This window comes from Apaloderma vittatum, unplaced genomic scaffold, assembly GCF_000703405.1.
Source record: "Apaloderma vittatum isolate BGI_N311 unplaced genomic scaffold, ASM70340v1 scaffold16593, whole genome shotgun sequence".
In the NCBI taxonomy this organism is placed as follows: Eukaryota; Metazoa; Chordata; class Aves; order Trogoniformes; family Trogonidae; genus Apaloderma; species Apaloderma vittatum.
The window spans coordinates 24,436-43,822 of record NW_009707669.1 but is presented as its reverse complement, the minus strand read 5'-3'; the positions used below and the strand labels follow the sequence as shown (position 1 = coordinate 43,822).

Sequence of the window (19,387 nt, the reverse complement as noted above, 5' to 3'; positions counted from 1 at the left end):
TGGAAAGAGTTTATAAGCTCCTCACAGTTGTTCAGAGCTCATCGCTCTGCACTGAGGTCGGCTGCGGTTGTTTCAGGGTCAAGCTTCACAAAGGCTATTAGGTGCTTAGCTCCTTATCAGATTTCAGCAGCAGACACACACACTGTCCAGGATCTTGGCCCCTGGATGTAAAGGCAATTGTTGTCTCAGATGATGTTTTTACAAGGGTGCCTGTCTGTTTCACTATGGTCTTTGCTGTTAGGGACTCTGTATTTAATCATAAGTCATGCTATTTTTCCCCCATAAACTTTCCCCATGCCACTGACTTTGGTAGCTCAAAAGCAGAACAACACAATGATGGAGAACTGGAGTCTCCCTGCGCCCCTTTTGTAAATAACGCTTTTGAACGCAGACGAATGTACTCTGCACCAGTTTACATGAAAGCAGAATTAGGCTTTACATGTATGAAAGTGCCTCGTCAGTCTTTAGTGCCTGACAAAAAATTACAAGTAACTTGTTTCAGTATGAATGTGGCTTGTACCAGCCTGGAGAACGGCACGGATGAAGATGCTTATTTCTGTTAAAATAATTTTCATTTCACAAGACAGAACAAACTAATAAGGACAAGTAGGCATCAAAATCATCTCTGAAGTCAGTGGTCCCAGATCCTCAGAGCTGTCGGGCAGGTGACAGCCTCCAGGAGCCACAAGCTCTGCAGACTTCCTAAGTGTCTTTCAATCACACGATGATATTTTTTGCTGGCTGAAGTTTTGCTGGCCATATGTTTTGTTTGCCAGCAGCCCTAGATGCTCATTGCCTTTGCATATCAGACCAGGTATAGTTATTTTGTAAACAGGATTCAAGAATCAGATTTCATATTTGAAACGTATGCCCTATGAGGCTTTATGGAAAACCACGAAGAATCCTTCAGAAATCAGCACTTGTTCCTTTGATTTCAAAGAGTGTGCAGTGATCTATGGCACCGTACTACAAGCCTGCTATTACTGCCCCTGAGATGGAAATTCGTGCTCCCACACCCTGGCAGCAAGATGTGGGAGCTGAAAGCTCCCCTGGAAGTATGTCATTTTATACCTCAGCATTCTGAGGTTCTGTTTGGTTTCTCCCCTGGAAGTATGTCATTTTATACCTCAGCATTTTGAGTTTGTGTTTGGCTTTTTTTCTGGGAAACCCTTTTTCTGAATTAGTATCTCTGAGAAGATGTACAGGCAATTTTGAAATGTAAGATCACACTGCTAGAGCCAGGCAGCTCTCAAGGGCAAAGCTTCAGTTCTCAGCAAATGTGTTTAAGGCTTTGTGGTGTTAACAGTCTCTCCCACTTCGTATAATGGAAAATTTCTGTAGGCTCGTAAGAAGGCAGGTGAAGGAAAACTTCTGAACCAGAAGAGTAGGTATTAAATGTACAAGTCCAATTACTCTGCTGATTTAAATTAGCTTAGCACAAGCGGAACTATATCCAGTTAAAATTAGCAAAGTCTCTGGCCCATAGGACTGTGTCAATGAAGATGATTAGCATTAAAATGTGTTTAAATATATAAAATTTGTTTTTCAAGCATACCTTTAAGGTCAAATTCTATCCTGATCAGAGTGAGAAGGGCAGGGTAAGATGCTGGTAGATAGATGCTGCAGTGACAGGGCAGTGATAAAAACTCTTAAGGCAGAAAGGGAGGTTAACAGCTATGCCCCCTGCCTCAGGAATCCTGACCAGAGCAGAAAATCTCATGCTGGACCATTATGGGCAGGGGAGCTCACAGAGGGATATATATTACTTCTGCTCTGAACTGGAGCGTTCTGCATGTTGTATATTTTTATGACTACAATGTATGGTGTATGGACTAGACAGCTGGAGGTTTGGGTGTATAACTCAGCAGATGCTGACCCCAGGACATACGGGTTGGCTCTGTAGCTGGCCATACTATTTCCATTACCTCTGAGAGAAATTCTGCTGACATAAGCAGAAAATTTCCCTTCTGCCCCCAATATAGGATTAGTCAGCACACACACACACAAAGAAGCTAGCTGTGAGTTTAGTGTGTGGCACTTAATTTTCTAATTTAGTTTACCATAACTATAATGTTAAATCCAAGCAGACCCAAGTGTTGCCATTTATTTCTTTTAGGAAACCTTGACACCAATATTGGAGGGTTAAAACTGATCCCGCCTAGATGTAAAGCATGTAGGCAGGCAATACTAACATTGCTAATTTTAGAAAGTCACATTGTTCAGACTTGAAAAAACAATACTCAACAGACTATTCTTCCTAGCTTCATTCCTTTATCATAGTAGGACTTTTGGCACAAAGATATCTTTTGCTGGTTCTTCAAATTGCATCAAGCTAGAACAGCTTGACAGTCCATATCCTGATGGAGAGACTAAACTTTAATATCAAGGATTATGTTGCTGATTAGCACTTCCAATAATCAAGTAATTGGTACATTAAATAACCCAGAATTTGGCGACTTGCCCAAAAAGGTCACGCTTGCATTGATTCCTTTTTAGAGTCCATGTTGCTATTACACGAATTCAATCCGCCTGTCCAGAATTCTAGCGTAAAAATATTTGGCTAATTTCCTTCTTTTCATACAATTTGATAGGAAATAAAATCCAGGAAAAGTAGCACATTAGAGGAGTATGTTCAGATTTTCCAATCAAGGTAGGTGGGGAGCAAGAGAGAAAAAGACTATTCTCTGGACTTTTTCTTATCCTGGATTAGCGTAGCCAGTGCAATACATGCAAACATCCAAGGGGACCAGGTCAACACAATAATTAGTGCAGCTTCTACCCTCTTGGTATTTTAGCAGAGGTTCCCTGAGGCTGGGAGTCTCTTATGCGGGATCCTCCCCACAGCCAGATTGCCGAAGGAGCAGGGTTTTACCTCCAGCCCTGGGCAGGAGGAACTCAGGGGAACAGTGGAGGTCAGGGCTGCGGTGTGAGGGGAGGCACCAATGCTCTGTCCCCCCTGCTCGTCCTCTCTGCACAGACACGGGCAGGCTCCGAGCCCTGAGCAGCCTTTGCTGGGAGGCCAGAAATCTAAGCAGCCCTCCTGCTCCCCTGGACTGTCTACTACCAGCATTAGTGAAAGGAAGGCTCTGCAACCAGAGTCCTCACCTCAGATCAATCACCAGAGCTGCACAAATCACTTGTGCGTGTCTTGAGAGGCTCAAAACCCACCCCACATTTCACTGAAGTACCCGCTGGAATGAGATGGTTATCATGCTGTTTATTTCTGCAGAGTATTTTGGGTATCCTCTTTTCCTCGAAGCACACAAGGATCCCAGTCTTGTACCTCTTCTGCACAGAGGCCACTTCTTTTCTTTTTTTGTGGAGAAAGGAGAGGATGAACGCAGACTGATTAACAGCTCCCACCATGCCACGCCACGCTACTGCACAAAGCCCAGAGGCACGGCAGACACCTGGGCTGGGTTTTTAACTTTCAGTGTCTATGGGGACATTTATGTCTGTGGCAGCTACCCTAAGTTTCCTTCAGAGGCAGGGTGAAATAGGCACTCCTAGGGCACAATTCGTCTGAGCTGTCTTAGCTGTCATCCTCAGGATGAGCTCAGCTGTCTCTTTGAGGTGCTTGCTTCTCTAGGTTGATTTTAAAGAGAGTTTAGACCATTAGCTCAGCTGTGCCTTTGTTCCAGATGTCTACTGGGTCAGATTAATCTTGCTAGGCAACCTGAAAACTGGTCTCTAACACAATCCTTACACTGAGACAAAGGAATATATAAAACTCTTGGTGAATGAGAAAATAGTTATTCCTGAGAAAAACCACAGTGGCAGTTATTGGCATTTTAAGAATACAGAGCTGTGGGCAAAAACTGAATGATAAAGCATCCTTCTTGTCTTTTTGGCTCTTCTAGAATTAAATTAAAGGGATATAGTCAAATAGTGGCCTTCTCACTAGATCAGATCACAACCCCTGGGTAAAATCATGTGTATATTTATGAAGAGACAATCTTTCAAGCTCCGAAGGTGGCACACTAGGGTTTGCAATAAAGATCCCGCTGCTGAGAGGGGCATACGGTCCATACATACCTCAGGTTGGATACTGAGATCCCCACCAGCAGGGCCTAGAAGTGTGTAAAGATTTTAAATATTCATTTGGCTTCCAAGTTATTGTGTATACTGGTTCCTAGTCCAAGGAAGTTATAGCCGTCCTCTGTTTTTACAAATGCATCTTTTAAATGTGTCAGCACATGCCGAGAGCAAAGAATAATGGTTCTGTTCCACCAAAGAAAGTAAATAAATACTGTTTGTGGCCGAGGGAAATAACGTTTCCAGCACTGCAGCCAGCACAGGGAACGCGGCATTAACAAATAAAAAGGGAGTCCTGACTCTACTGCAGTATCTCCAATGGTGCAATTAGCCTGCAGTGATGGAGCAGGGAGATGTTGCAATGGCCCAGATTCCATAGCTTACGCTGCTATCTACGTGTGTAGGTGCCAAGCCCTTCAAGGCAATATTCGCATTGCACCGCTGCAGTCACTATTTGTGCTACCAGGGACAGGGTTTACTGGAGGCTACAGAATATTCCACAAATTGTAATGAAATCTGGCATTTCATCAAGTCACATCCGGCAAACTGTCAGTATTTTAGTGCTGAACAGATTTCTCGCAACACCCACCATTTTCCCTTTTCCTGAAAGAAGCTCTCCATGCTTGTGAATCTAAACAAATGCACTTACATTTGTTTCTTGCTCACAGGTTTGAAGGAACAGACATATATTAAGCTAACAGTTTTACAAAGGGGCTGTTTCATCAGAAGGATTCAGTAGGCTGGGAATAGGGAATGAAGGGTGGGGAGCTTCTGCCTCTGGAGCACTATCCTTGGACAAGCTACAGTTGTTGATGGACTTACCCATATCTCGCATTGCTCTGCAGCCCTACCAGGAATCACATACATATAGCAACCGCAGGGCTGGGGAAAATCTCAGCTGCTTTTCTAAGGTGGGAGGCTTGCACCAGGTATCTACCTCAGCTAAAAGAGTAAAGCTCAATGGCACACGTCTTGCTGAGATAAGCTACAGCAGGCATGGCCCAAACAGTAGGCGGTCCCTAAACACTGATAATCCAAGGAAGGAAAGCTTGGGGAGACGGGGTTCACTCCCCGGAGGACGGCCCGGCTGAAAGCCAGAGTGCAGTCTGGAGGCAGAGCAAAGTAAGATGGTTGGAGATGACCATTTGTTAAGTCAACTGGATCTGAGTGAGCAGGAAGCAGCTGGGTTGTCCTGCTCTATGGTGTGTTGTAGGGCAATTTCAATCAGCATCATGAAGGCTTGAGTTGCGGCATAACTCAGCTGGAATAAGTAAGTGGATTAATGGCCCGGACCTGAACCATATCCTAGGCAGAAAACCACTGATTTTTTTGACAGAAAACCACTGATTTTACCGCACAGTAACTTCACAGCCAGTACCACCACAAAATGTTCTGTGAGCAGAAGTGTAATGAGGCTGCTGATGGATGGAGTATCGACAAGTACAGATGCAATGCAACACAAAGAACAATACTAAAACAGAAATACCAACAGTTTTCTGAAAGTGCTGATAAATCGGAATCTGTATCTTTTCATTTCACAAAGGCCACATCCACAGGGGTTTGACCGCATCCCTAAAAATACTCATTCTATTCACACAGAAGGCAGTAGTGATTACACAAACCTTTACTTATTCTGATTTCGAATTCGGAGACACCTCCTTTTCAATGGTGGCTCCAGATCCTCTGGCCCTGTGCTGAGTATTGGCGTTGAGATAATGCACGGCGCGATAGCAGTCTTTTCTGCTGGTTTTGGCACAGGCTGGATCACGCAACCTGTCTTGGGCAGCATCCGCAAAGCGTACGCATGGTCCTCGTCTGCTGGGTTGTTAAGGTTCGGGTCCTGTTTGTCTCCCCCGGCAAGGGACTCCTCCCCGGTCTTCTTGCCAGCATCTCCCTCGAGGTGGCAGTTTGAAGCACAGTTGTTCTCCTTAACAGACTCCAGCTCGCTCACCGCCAGCTCCTCTGGGGGCTGGGGCTTTTTCGGCTCCTGGGGCGGCTCTGGGTTCTTGGAACCCTCCGTGCTCTTGGTGCCATTCACAATGACGTTGCACACCGCTGCACCAGCTTCCAGTCCCGGCGTGCCGGAGGCCAAGGAGACGGGACAGCAGTGAGTGCCGTCACTGCACGGTAACGCTTTTGAGTCAGCTGGGCTGCAGTTGTCCCTGCAGTCACTGCAGTTCCTTTTGTCCGAGCTACCAAAAGCCAAATTTACAACACTGTTAGGTTCACGTTCAACTTTCACTTGGGCATGTAAAGCCCTGTGGATAACATTGTGCAGCCTAGACCGGTGGCCTACCGTTAGGTCTATCACACCATCCTGTGGACCCTGTAGCACGCTGGGGAAACCAAATTTACTGTTCAGTGGACTACTAGGTCTGACAGTCAAGTCAACAACTTCATTTTTACTGTGCTCCTGAAGCACTTGAGCTTGATTTAGGGACTGGCCTGAGCAGCTCGGTGACGAGTCAGAGGATTTGGACGATCCTTGCTTTGACTCTCGAGGGGATGAAGAGCTATTGGTTGGCTTTGCCCCAGGCGCCTCGCTGGAGGTACTCGGAATGAAGCTTTCGCCGTTGCTGGAGAAGCCATTGGGGGGTTTGGAGTCGTTGATGTGAGGGATGGGGATGGGAATGGGGATGGGGACGGGCAAAGGGACGATGACAGGATATGGCACTAGTAGAGTTGGGGGTGGCACCAGCGGGGCAAGGGATGGCAATCCAAAGTTCATCATCTGTGGCATAGGCATAGGACCATTTGGCATCATGCTGACGGGGGGGAAGGGAAGACTGGGCAAAGGAGCTCCGGGAGGGGGAGGTGGCAACAAGCCAGGAGGATTCCCAGGCATGGTAGGCGTTGTGGGGGGATGGATGTGAGGGGAAAGCATCGGCCTGTGCATGGGGCTAGAAGTGGGACCCATATTTCTGGGACCACCTGGTGGGGGACCGATTCCAGGAATCATTGGATTTGACAGAGGGCTGTTAGGATTCGAGGCATGGTGAGGCGGCCCACGAATAAATGGCGGACGGATTTGCTGCATAATTTGCTGTTCCATGAAAATGGGCAGGGGAACTGGCCCACGGTTTGTCATCACCATGGGAGGACTGCGAGGTGGGACACCAATTGGAGGCACAATGCTAGCAGGTGGCTGGACAGAAACTGGAGGAATATTTGGATTCTCACTGATGGGAAGAGGTTTGGGAACTGGCGTGGGGATTTTAGTGACAGAGCAGTTGGCAGTGTCAGACGGAGAGGCAGTGGTAGACGCTGATGGTCCAGGGCCTTGAATTTGGCCAGCTGCAGACGCTGGGGATGGGGCTTTTCTCCGAGCATCTGCTAGCGGTATATTCCAAGAATCTGGAGTCAGCAGCTGCACCCCAGTGCCTTCTGCTTTATTTTCAACTGGAGGATGTAATGTACTGCACAGTCCAGCTGGAAGATTGGCCTGTGTCTCTTTGTAGAAAATGTCCATTTTGTACTGATTGAGACATTTTGCACTGCAGAACTGAAGCCTTCTTTCCCCGTCCCCAAAATCCAGATACTCTTTTGTGTGTCTTATGTGCTTACACCAGTCACATACCTACAACACAGTAATAAAATCAAATCAGGTAAGAAAAGCAATCTTCTCTTCAGAGTTATTTTAAAAGTAATTCTTCAGTTGCTTTCTAAATATTCACATTTTTTTTCTAGCAGATTAAAAAACAGTTACAGTTGTGAAAACTATGCTTTTATTCTCTCCAAAATTCTGGCAAACTGAATGCCACTCCCTCTTCTGACTCTCACAGTACTTTATATATTTTAATCCCATACCACTGAGAAGAATCCTCAGCTGGTATAAACTGTTAGAATATGCATATATAAGTATATAAAACCTGTACGAGTATGGCTGTGATTACTCCTCAGTGGTAATCTAAGCACACCTGTACCATCTGAGATGCCATATTACACAAGGAGTATAATAACTGGAAAAGGACTCAGAAACTTGCTGGTAACGAATGCAAACCATATCTGCTAAACTGCAGCACGCTGTACCATTCAGCATTCTATTAGGGGTACCAAATAATAAGTTGGAAAGGGTGTGGTGTTTTAAAATGGCATCACAAAGCAAAAGCCATCACCCAATCTTTGCCCTTCAAGGAGAAACTTGGAAACAGTCAGGACATTCCTGTAACATTTGAATAGTCCTAATTTGTGACATTTCTGCAAACTGGAATTATTTTCTGACCTGTTTGCCCGCTCTTGTGTACGAGTCACTTTGAGTAAAACTTCTTGGCAAGCAAGGGCTTATTTATCAACTTTTCAAACACTATGGCAAAAAGTTTGCATTGGAGGCTCATTTCTGTTTTGTTTCTCTGCTTTCCATTTAATCCTTTTGTGTGCTACTATTGGTGTGGTGAAAGCACAGCCAATTTTTTTTAAAAGTAAGGCTGCAGAACTAATTAAGCTGTGAAAGGTTTTCCCAGTTGTAAACCACTAGACACCAAAGTTCAGAAAATAGTCATTCTAGGCTTCAGAATCCATTACTTGAGAGAAATTATTGTGATTTCATTAACACATTAATTTTGCAACACCAACAGCTCTCACAGATGGTGAAGACATGATCTACAATTCAAATATGACTCTTGTTTGCACAAATGCCTTTCCTTCATATGGCATTTTAAACAAGAATTAATATGAGTAATCTTGCCATAGCTATAAACAGATAAACAGATGTCAGGTTTTTCAGTGCCTTACTTATTTGACAGAATTTTACACACACAAAAACCCCATTTTTGTCATTTACATTAGTTCTCAAAATACTCCATTGACAGAGATTTTTTGTGCTTTCTATCAGTATGTTGAGCCTATGACCATGTCAGAATACATCCTGATATTGTTTGTTCTGCCTTTTCCAAACATCCCATATTAGCTTGTTTTGAAATTACTATATCTTTTGTAAAAAAAAAAAAAAAGACAAATAATATGATTGTGAGAAGACTCCATTAAAAGGATAATTAAATTTAATAACTATTGGCCATATAAACAATTCAAAACAACATATGTCGGGCATCTGATTACCCATTTCATTTAACTCTCAGCTTTCCTTGAATACAAATGGTGGTGACATTTTTGAGTTTTCAGTAATATATCTTTTATGTATATACACATATATACATACACACACAATATATGCTGTGGCTATTAGCCCATTTATTTTAAACTCTGCAATCTATTGGTTATCCAGTGAGGCTGCTATCTGGTTCCCTGTCCTGCCTCCCCTGCCCCATTGACACACACACAGCCCTTCTCTCTACCATGAAGATTTCATCCCAATGTTTAAATGAAACTAAATAATTACTCTAGAAGCAGCAACTTAAGTCACCCCTGAAGTTTTGAGAATGCAGGGCCCAGGGTTTTCACTTGGGCACATCGACATGGTGCCACGTGAGACAAACTGGGGGATACTGGTGCTGCTCCACACGTGCGGCATGAAGACGGGAGTATTTGCCCCACACAAAGAAGATTTCCCAGTGTGTTAGAAGAAGTCCAAGCCCTGCACTGAACACACAGTGATGATGTGGCACCCTAAAAATTGTGGACAAAAAGGCTGTCAAATGCACAGAAGGGCTGAGATAAATGCCTCCACCCCCATGATGCATGCATCCTCCTCCCAAGGCGTGGAGGGGATGGGAAGCGTGAGGGCTCTGAGCAGGGCAAAGCTGGGAGCACCCCCACTTCTAAGGGCTCCCAGGTTTTACCAGGCATCATCTCTCTCTCTGCTCCCTGCAGGAAGGCTCAGTGGCCATCACAGAGCCGAGCAACCCCTCGCCACACAGAGTGCAAACACATAGCAGTGGGCACTGAACCATCCCGGGTATTTGGCACAGGTATGGGTTTTGCCACCCACCTGGCAAGTCAGCACAGGATCATCCGATGGAAACATCTTATAATTGACCTCCTGAAATTTTCTGGCTTGCCACTGTTTTCCAAGCAGACAAAAAGGGAATTTGTGACACTACGCTGCGAGTTAATACGGTACTATCGAACTCAGTAAAGCTGCTGACTGTACCTTAAAGTTATTTTTGGTTGAGAGCTCACTGCTGTAGCCACAAAGTGCTACCTATTTCGCATGTATAGAATCAGGACACACACGATCGTGCTCCTTCTGCTGCTTGCAGGGTATGGTCTCAGCCCAAGTGTTGTTCAAAGAGGCAGGGAGAACCTCTCCATATACCTCGAGAGCTGCACAAATAGTTCCAGGAGCTCCCAGGTGGTTCCCGGAGCAGGCTGGGGCAGGATGAAGTGCACTCCCTGGCCCACCACCCACAAAACCAGTGTTCGCTTGCAGGTGAAAGATGAGGAGGAGCCCAGCTCCAGAGACGGCTCCTGTAAAGGATGGGGCAAGACTTAAGATGCAGCTGCTTCCCTGATTTATTTAGTCCTGAGATGGTGTAGCTGAGATTTGCCCTCCCTTCTGGGCAAAGGAAGCAAACCAACTTCTGATGCCAAAGAAGCACGTGAGAAATACGAGAGGGTAAACCCAGCCTCCTTATCTTTCTAGGAAGAGCCCTCTCAGGACTTAAATTAAACAGACTGAAAGAAAAATATAGCCTCCCCCAAAAAACTTGTGGCATTTTGTCTAATAATTTAATTTTATTAGTTATCAGTTGAAAAAAAAACCACTGGAATACTTTAGTGTTTCACTGTTGTATTGATTTGTTTATCCCAAGTGGGCTCCTAGCTAAAAAAATATTTTCTCTTCCTCCGTAAAATATTTAGAAATTCTGCTTAGAAATTCGCCACTGATTTCTCCCGTTTTCAATAATTCACTGAGGTACAAGAAATTCTGAAGTCTGTCTGCCTCACTCACATATTGATCACAAACCCTTCTGTATATTTTATAACTAGGTGAAATTAATTAAAGCCACTGATTTTGTTCCTCTGAACATCCTGAATGGAGCCAATATCTAATAATTATCTCATTGATTTTATGCAACATCTCAAAGCGTCAATGTCAGTGAGAAAAGTCTATCTACTACATCCCTGTATTTCATTATTTTCTTTCTTTTCTTCTTTCTTTTTTCTTTCTTTTTCTTTTTCTTTCTCTTTCTTTCTTTCTTTCTTTCTTTCTTTCTTTCTTTCTTTCTTTCTTTCTTTCTTTCTTTCCTTTCTTTCTTTCCTTTCTTTGTTTCTTTCTCTCTTTTTCTCTTTTTCTCTCTTTCTCTCTTTCTCTCTCTCTCCAAGAGCAATCAGTCAATTCCACATATTTAAGACACAAGACTAAAATGTGCATGTCACACATGGGTAATGTGATGCCTTACAATACCAGACTAAAAGGCAGAAAAACAGTCCCTACAACAAGGAGGAGATTACTGGAGGAGAAAAAATGTCACTTAAGAATTAATGAATCAAGTCTGTCTTACAGGATTGATCATTTAAGATGAGGTCAATGAATTTATGATACAAATGGCTATATCACTAGAGGTAATAAAACGGAGCAATATAATTCATTTTACATCTAACTAATGACGTGCTCAGAGTAATTACAGACTTCTTCTAAAAGCCTACACTGATTAGTTCAGATGTGATAGGTGAAACATATATATCTTTCCATTCAATAAAATAACATTTTCTTATCCATAAAACAGGCAGCCAATGTCTTATTTTTTTTAAGTACTTGCATTCTGTACAGAACATCGTCGTTCTTCACAACCAACTCAAAAATCTCTCTGTTCATTTATTCCTTCTGCTTCCTTTTTCCTGCCTCATCCTTTCCCTTCACTGTACAGCCCCAAGAGAAGAGCTAAACTGCTGCAGGGTGCTTGTTAACGCTGGGCACTGGGTTTGGTAAGTGCTCACGCACAGGGATGGTAGCTCCCTGGGCTTCAGTGGGATTAGTCATGAGAGTTAATGCTGCGGGATCACGCTCAGAGGGCCTGACCCAGCACCCACGGAAAACAATGGACAAACTCCTCTTTAATGCAATCCATCAGCTTTGGGGCTGAAGTGTAACACCGGTCTCCGCTCAACCTGGTTGGTGGAGTAGAGGCACGGCCAGGGATTTTGGAAAGAACTGTGGCAGCAATACATGGGAAGAAAATAAATGCTGTGAGGATGTGTTTCAGATATTTCCTAATGAACACAGGTGAAGCGACCATTTTGTAGGTTTCCACCCAAAAAGAGGTGGGACCAGTGGTGGTGTGACTGACAAGGACTGTGAACACTTCTGAGATAAAGGGTCAGACCTTGCAAAGTGCTAATAGGTTCCCTGTGCACTTTCATCTCCCTTAGAAAATACTTCTAGTACCACTCTTGGGCAAGCACACTTTGCACCGCGAACGCCAGTACACAACCCCTGAATGACAGAAAGATCAGTAATAAGATATCCGCCTATCTCATTCAGCTGTAACGCAACAACCCTCTAGAAGATTAAAATTACCTAACTGGGGCATGTCCAACGCTAAACAACAGAATGAACATTTCCTTCAGTAGGTTTAATGTATTTATATTTTAGTGGCGGGCTGCCAGTGTGCTACTTATAAGCTCAATGACTTGATATCATTCATCCGCTTTCCTGTGAAACAAGCAGCAATCTACACCAGGAGACAACTCAGAAGACACTGCATCAGCAGAAACACCGCGCACACCCGATACAGGAACACCGAGGAAGTCAGGATTGAGGGATTCTCTAACACTTGGATTTCTCCAGGTGGAGGAGGATAAAAGTAATTTCTGTTGGCATCTGTATCTTTATTTTGATAGAAATTTCCAAAATGGAGTCCAGACGTGGCAGCAAGGTTGTCCCGTGGGCACAACACGGGCATCCTGCTGCGTTTAAAAGGGCCATGCTCGCACTTTAGGCACTGGGTAATTAGTATTTTAATCACCTGTGAAATGGAGGCATGAAGTTCATCCATTTGTGCAGTCCACCACTAACCTCTGAATGATAATCTAGCAAAAGACACTGCTTCATTTAGAAATATATTTGCTAAAATCTGTCTATGGAAGTATTTACATCCGCCTGAGAGAAACCTGGAATGAGTAACGTGCAATCGCCACAACGGCGAAAGAGAGCCTGTGCCTTATACACAGTGTTTTGGACTAATACCAGCTCCCTGGTAAAGCTTAGGGAGATGACAGAAAGGGGTCACTAGGGCAAAGACAGTCCCTTTTCAGCTTCTGCAGAACCAGAGCGTAGCTAACAAAGCCCATCTCCTTGCTCAGGAGAATGTCATTGTGGGACACCTTGCACGGGCAGAGGGCTGCACCGCAACCTGAGGACCAGGGTCTTATCAAGGATGTTGAAACATGGGACTGAAGATTAGCAAAGCCTGGCTTCCTGGCATAAAATCTGTGTCTTCAACTTTGCAGGGTAGTTTCTACTCCCTTTTCCCCCTGTGGTATGCAGCTGCTGTCTCTTCATACACATTCAGGCATATGTTCTGGCTTCACAGATGCAGCTGCGCATTTTCTATGGCCCATTCTGGTCCCGGCTGCCTTTCCTTTTAATCCAGACTGTGTCCCAGGCCCTTTCCTGCAGTTTCCAACTCTGCCATCCACTCAGGATGTGCAAGGTGTGGAGGCAGAAGCTCCTACCCCACACCAAAAGCTGCAATGAGAGGAGACACCCCCCTCCCCCCTTCACACGCTCCAGTCTTGCAGCCCAGTGAGAACTCAACACACCAGCCATATGTTTGTCAGCAAGAGCTCAAGTTTTTTGAAGCCTGCCAAACATTGGACTCGGCAGCAGTCTAGAAATTAGGAAGTGGCTTGAAATGCACACACAGAGGTTCCTAGTAAACAGCCAAATGAGTCACAGTGCGGGCTCTTACACACAGCTCAGTCAGACCCTTTGCTGATCACCCAGCAGCTGCCGTGACATGGACACCAAGGCACCTTGCCACCCAAACCCCCTCGCAAGGCTGCGAAGCACTCTCAGCAGGACACCGGGGAAAAATCACTCTATCAGAAGGAAAGCAAGCCAGATCTGTGTCCCCTGAAGGTCTACATGCCTAACTATCTGTAAAGGGCAAAGGAGTGTGAAACCTCTCTCAGTTGTCCTCGACAGCTCCTCCAGCTTGTTAGGCACTGCAGCGGTTGGCTCCCTCCCTTCTTTCCTCCCTTTATCCACCATCGAGGTTCCTTTTTGGAGCAGGTCACCTAAAAGGTAATGGTAATTTCTAAACAAATTCCCTTGTAGTGGCGCTAAACAAATCTCCCCACCTGCAGTGCTAAATCCTGCACACAGCCCCATCTCTGCAGTCTGCTGCTTGACAAAGCACAGAGAAACTTTGGGGCAAGAGCTGTACCTCGAGCGTTAACCTATTCAACACTTGTAAGCAGAGAAACTACAGCCCAAGTGGGGTCCATAGGTTGGACTGACCTCTCCTGCGAACAGCAACTCAGAGGTCTGTAGTAAATTCTTCACCCCCTGCCCTGCTCATCCCCCAAGGGGCCCTTGGGGAAGCAAAGCCCCCATGGGGTTGGGAAGGCTCCGCTCAGCTGTGAGCACACAAACTCATGGTGATTTGTTTGATGTAAAGATCGTTCCAAGGCACTGGAGTTCCCTGTTACCGTCTCCCTACTCAGAAAAAGGATGAATATTTTTTTTGGAATGCTGACGTGCCGAATGGGAAGGTGAGCAGGTGAGTATCTGCAGAAGGACATGTCCACGCTCTGCTCAGGATGGGGTCAGAGTGAGGAAGAGGAGGGGATTACATTCCACACAGAGACAATGGCAAATGACAAATTCATTTGAGAGGTTAGTGATAATCGGCACAATGGAATTGAAGTTGATAATTTAAAGGTTTTTTTGCTTATCCTAATGCTGTTGTGCTTTTTTTCCAGCTAACCAAGTTACCACAAAAAGTATTCAGCTGCCAGCACCCTTTGCCAAGCGACACAGTGGGTGTAGCCTTGCCAGAAGCTGCACAACCCACTGTTGCTTACCAAGGTGTCCTGCATTTCCCTACTCCAACCTCCTCGAAAATATCAACCCTGGACCATCTCAGGCTTCATCTCAAGAAGGACTGAGTAGCTCAGGGCACAGCTGGTGCCTGCCAGCTCATGGGGCAGGGGGCTTTGGTCCAGGGGTCCCTGACAGCAACACTCATTGTCCCCAAAGGGGGAGGGCAGTTCACAGCATCAACTTTCAAGATGGCTGTGACCAAGTCCCCACCTCAACTGTCACGTCTGAGAGTTGACACAATTCACTACTGATCAGACAAGATCAGTAACAGGCATAATCCAAAGGAGATGGCTCTAAGCAGTTATCCAGCCTCGATCATCATTTCCAATGTGCTTATTGCAAGACACTCAGCATGTTTATTGTGGCACTATTTTTCTGTCCAAGATGGCTTGTGATAATTTTTCATGATGATTGTTCCGTTTCAACTGAGTGATTATTATAAAAAATAAATAAATAAATCATTCCAGCTGAAACTTGCTGCGAAGGAACCCTGAGGCAGGCTCTAACACACTGTGAATGTGGTTACAGTATAGCTCATAGCAATGCTAGGTGTGAAGGAAAACAGATTTTTACAATGTTTGGAGCTTTGTGCAAAAACAGTTGACAAAACAAAACACTGCAGTTGCCTACAACTTAAAACTGTCCTGTGATTAGTTTCTCCCTATTTAAAAAAGACCAACACTTGTCTGCTTACTTGTGTTTCCTTTCCCTTACCTAACCTTCCAAAACTTTTTGTCCTCCCGAAAATCTTTACCACAGTTTTCTGAGGAGCAAATACTGACTTTACGTCATTTAAATGCAAGGCCCACCCTGTCTCCATTTTTCATCCTAATTATGCAAAAGTCTAAGCTACATGAAGCATAAGGCGAAAATAGAGCTATTTGGTAATTAATGGCTAATGATAAATTGATTTCATTTTTTGAATCATTGCAGTTGTCATCTGTGGTATTTGAAACACAGTCTTTTCAAAGCCCTTGCATTCCTTTGTGTCGGGAGGCTTTCTAATGTTCCCAGCCAAAAGCAACGAATGGAAGTTATGCTAATGCCCGGTGGAAATCCAGGTTGGGTCTTGTTTCATCAGAGTGGCTACATATTTGATTTTGCATGTAAACAGCTGAGCTGCACGTTTTCAACTTCAGTCTGAGGCTTTGAAACCACAGGAGGAACTCTGGATCTAAAACCGCTGGTGAAGCCCACAATATGGTGAGTGAAACTTCAGGGAAAATGAATGTAGTGTGAGGGGGGCTTGCCAAAAGGGAACTTCTTCTCCCCAGAAACCTTCCTGGCTGAAATAACACAGAATGGGACAATAACAGCATTTAAGCCTTAAAAACTTTAATGTGGGATTTTTACACTTGTACCATACAAGGGCTGACAACAGGGCACATCTGCACTGCTGTTTCATTACCAGCAAAGGCCACCACTCCAGCAGTGACATAAGCCCTAAATAAAATTAAGATGATGCAGAAGATGGAAGGAGGGCAAGAGTGGGAGGGAGGCTTACAGGCCCTCAGCAGGACAGAAACCTGTCTCAGCAAGACTCACATTTCAGGCATGCCTAAAGAGCATTTAAGCCTCAATGCCCTTTTCGAGGGTAACACAGACCCTGAGAAACTACATCCCACTGCAAATCGATGGGCCTTTGAGCATAACTATGTCATGCAAGAGGCTGTCGGGCAGAGCAAACCCTGGCTCAAGCCACTGAGTCTCAAGTTCAACTCTCAAGTTCCCACCATGCCTCAGGCTCAGCAGATGGCTGCCACAGGGCAAGCAGGAGCCCAGGATTTGCATGGTGCTGTGCCCATACAAAAAGGCTAACGGCAGTTCTTCTTCCAGGCTTAAGCTGGTCTGACAGAAGACCATTGAAGTGTGTCTGTAGGCTCACTCTTGATGAGCCTAATTCAAGGGTAAGGATGCGTGGAGTCACCTGAGTGTCTGCAGTGTGCTCCCCATGGCCCTTAGCTCATGGGCAGCAGGGGTGACAGCTTGGCAGACCAGTGGCACGGACGTATTTGTTGGTCAGGCAGGCAGACTCAGGTTACATGGGCAGTGCTCACCTTGAGCTCCGACACCTGATTTCCAGGCCAAGACTTCCCATGATGTGCATTCTCAAATTTCCCCTGGGTCCTGAAATGATTGGGGAAAAACTGAGCAGCCAGAAGCAAGAACTACATTGAGCAGGTGAAGCTGGAAATTTCAGTGAGCTACAGCATGTGCCTCTCCACAACAGGAGATTTTGCTTTATGTTAATGCTACAGTGAGAGCTTCTTCCTAAAAATGACACGAATATACCTCCTCAAACTGCTGCCACTAAAGCTGTGCAAAAGTGTCAATAGTGAAAACCATAGAATGGCTTGAGTTGGAAGGGGCCTTAAAGATCATCTATTTCCAACCTTCCTGCCATGGGCAGGGACACCTCCCACTCGTTCAGGTTGCTCAAAGCCCCATCCAGCCTGGCCTTGGACACTGCCAGGGAGGAGGCATCTGCAGTTCACTGGGCAATCCGTTCCAGTGCCTCAGAAATACCTTGAGCATAGAACAAGAACTGTCAGCTGTGAATATTCAGGAAGGCAAAGGAAAGAAAACAAAACGAGTATCTGGAAAAACATTTCTGGGGCTTCCTCACAGCGTTTTGTGCCTGACACCTCTTTGGGGCAGCAGGGGAAGGTTGCTCTAGGAAATCCCTTCCTTCCTCTCCCTCAGAGAATGGAAATGCATTTCTTTCCTCATGAGGACATTTACCTCCATGTTCTTGGAGAACCTTCTGCACAGTTTACATTTCCACATGCTCCACAAGCAGCAGAGCAGCTTCTCCATCCCTGAGGTGGCCAAGCTGCAGGGACCTGGGCTGAGAACTACTGCCAGCCCCTGTTCACGGGACAGGTGAGAGGCCCAGCATCACTGCCATGCCAGGAGCTCCTCTCTCCAGGACCAAACAGGACCAAGCATCAGCCACAGAAGGTTGATTCTGCAGAGCAGCTGTCAACTTGTGTGCTGAGGAAAGAGTCTGTATACATGAGGCTCTGCAGCACTCCCTGCATCCGGCCCCAGCAATCAGGGAAAGAAAGGGAAACTGAGAGCAATTAACACTGTAATCATAGAACCACAGAATGGCCTAAGCTGGACGGGACCTTAGAGATCATTTGAATCCAGCCTCCCTGCTGCCAGGGACACCACCTCTCAACTAGATCAGGCAACACATGGGGACTGAACGGGAATCGAACCCGCGACCTTAGCGTTGTTAGCGCTATGCTCAACTGACTGAGCTAACCGGCCCCCTGTCTCTATCAAATTCTTTTGAGAATGCTGCTAACTACAGGAAAACTTAGGGCCAAAAAAGAGGAGGGTCACTTTAATAGCCTCAAATAATATCTCACTTACTGAGTGACCAAAATCTCCCCACGTGAGAAATCTTCACCCTTGACAATCTCATGCTACCACATCTGCAGGTAACTTCAGAAGCCAGATGAAGATTTATACCCTCTAATTAATTCATTTTTTTATTCAGTACCTGAATAAACATGTTCACCCTTTTATTCTGAACAGAACTTTATTCTGGTCATATAGCAAAGTAACACTGTGAGATGGAAAATAACCCATGTGGCTCATCTGTCTAGAATTTATATCTGGTAATATCTTATATGTTTTTTTCTCCAACATATTTTCTTTTTAATATTCAAGAGAATATAAAAATAACAATAAAACTCCCTCCATTATGTTTCTAGTGGTTCATAGCTTTGTTGACAGGACTATAAATGTAATAATGAGGAGGTTTGAGGGGCAGGTTAATGTTTTTTGCTAACACATGTCGTTTTAGCCTAAGGCATTGCTGGAGGCCAATACCACTTCACCTGGACCAAAATCACCACTGAACAGCCATTAAATCACTCAGACTTAAATGCAATATTACTGGGTCTAGAGAATATTACTGTAATCCAGATTTGAAATATCATTAGTCCATAGAACAGCAAGTAGGAATGCATGCTAAAACCTTGAGAAATCTTTATTTACCTGTAATGAAGGCTTCTAAGTCCAATTCTTCCTCCTACCTATGCCATTTTACAATGGTGTGACTCTCTCAGACTTTTTTGTTGTTTCTTCCGATTTGTGCTTGCATAAGCAAGGGGCTTATAGAATAGCAGTCTCTGTATGATTTGGAATATATCTATTTTTTTTCCACATAGGTCGGGGATCTTCAGCCTTTATTATTATATTTTAATCTTTACCACGCAATAACATTTATAGGCCAGGACTCATTACGTTGAATGTTCCATAGCGTGGGCTGCAGCAGAACTGGCTGGGTCTCACAGCCTACCTGAGGCAGACCCCTTGCCCACATTTCCCCACCTTCCACAAACTTATAAAACCCTCGAGGGACTGCATCATCTGCTTACTTGGAAAAATAAC

General features: G+C 44.8%; 1 protein-coding gene across 1 annotated transcript in view; it reads right to left on the bottom strand.

The window, feature by feature from the left end:
* SOBP (sine oculis binding protein homolog (Drosophila)) overlaps positions 1-19,387 on the bottom strand; it is a gene marked incomplete at its 5' end in the record, with an annotated part of 52,328 nt that overhangs the window by 9,546 nt on the left and 23,395 nt on the right. The window contains one exon of the mRNA XM_009866293.1: positions 5,658-7,612. Coding sequence (XP_009864595.1) covers positions 5,660-7,612 — 1,953 coding nt within the window. The remainder of the gene's footprint in view (positions 1-5,657; positions 7,613-19,387) is intronic.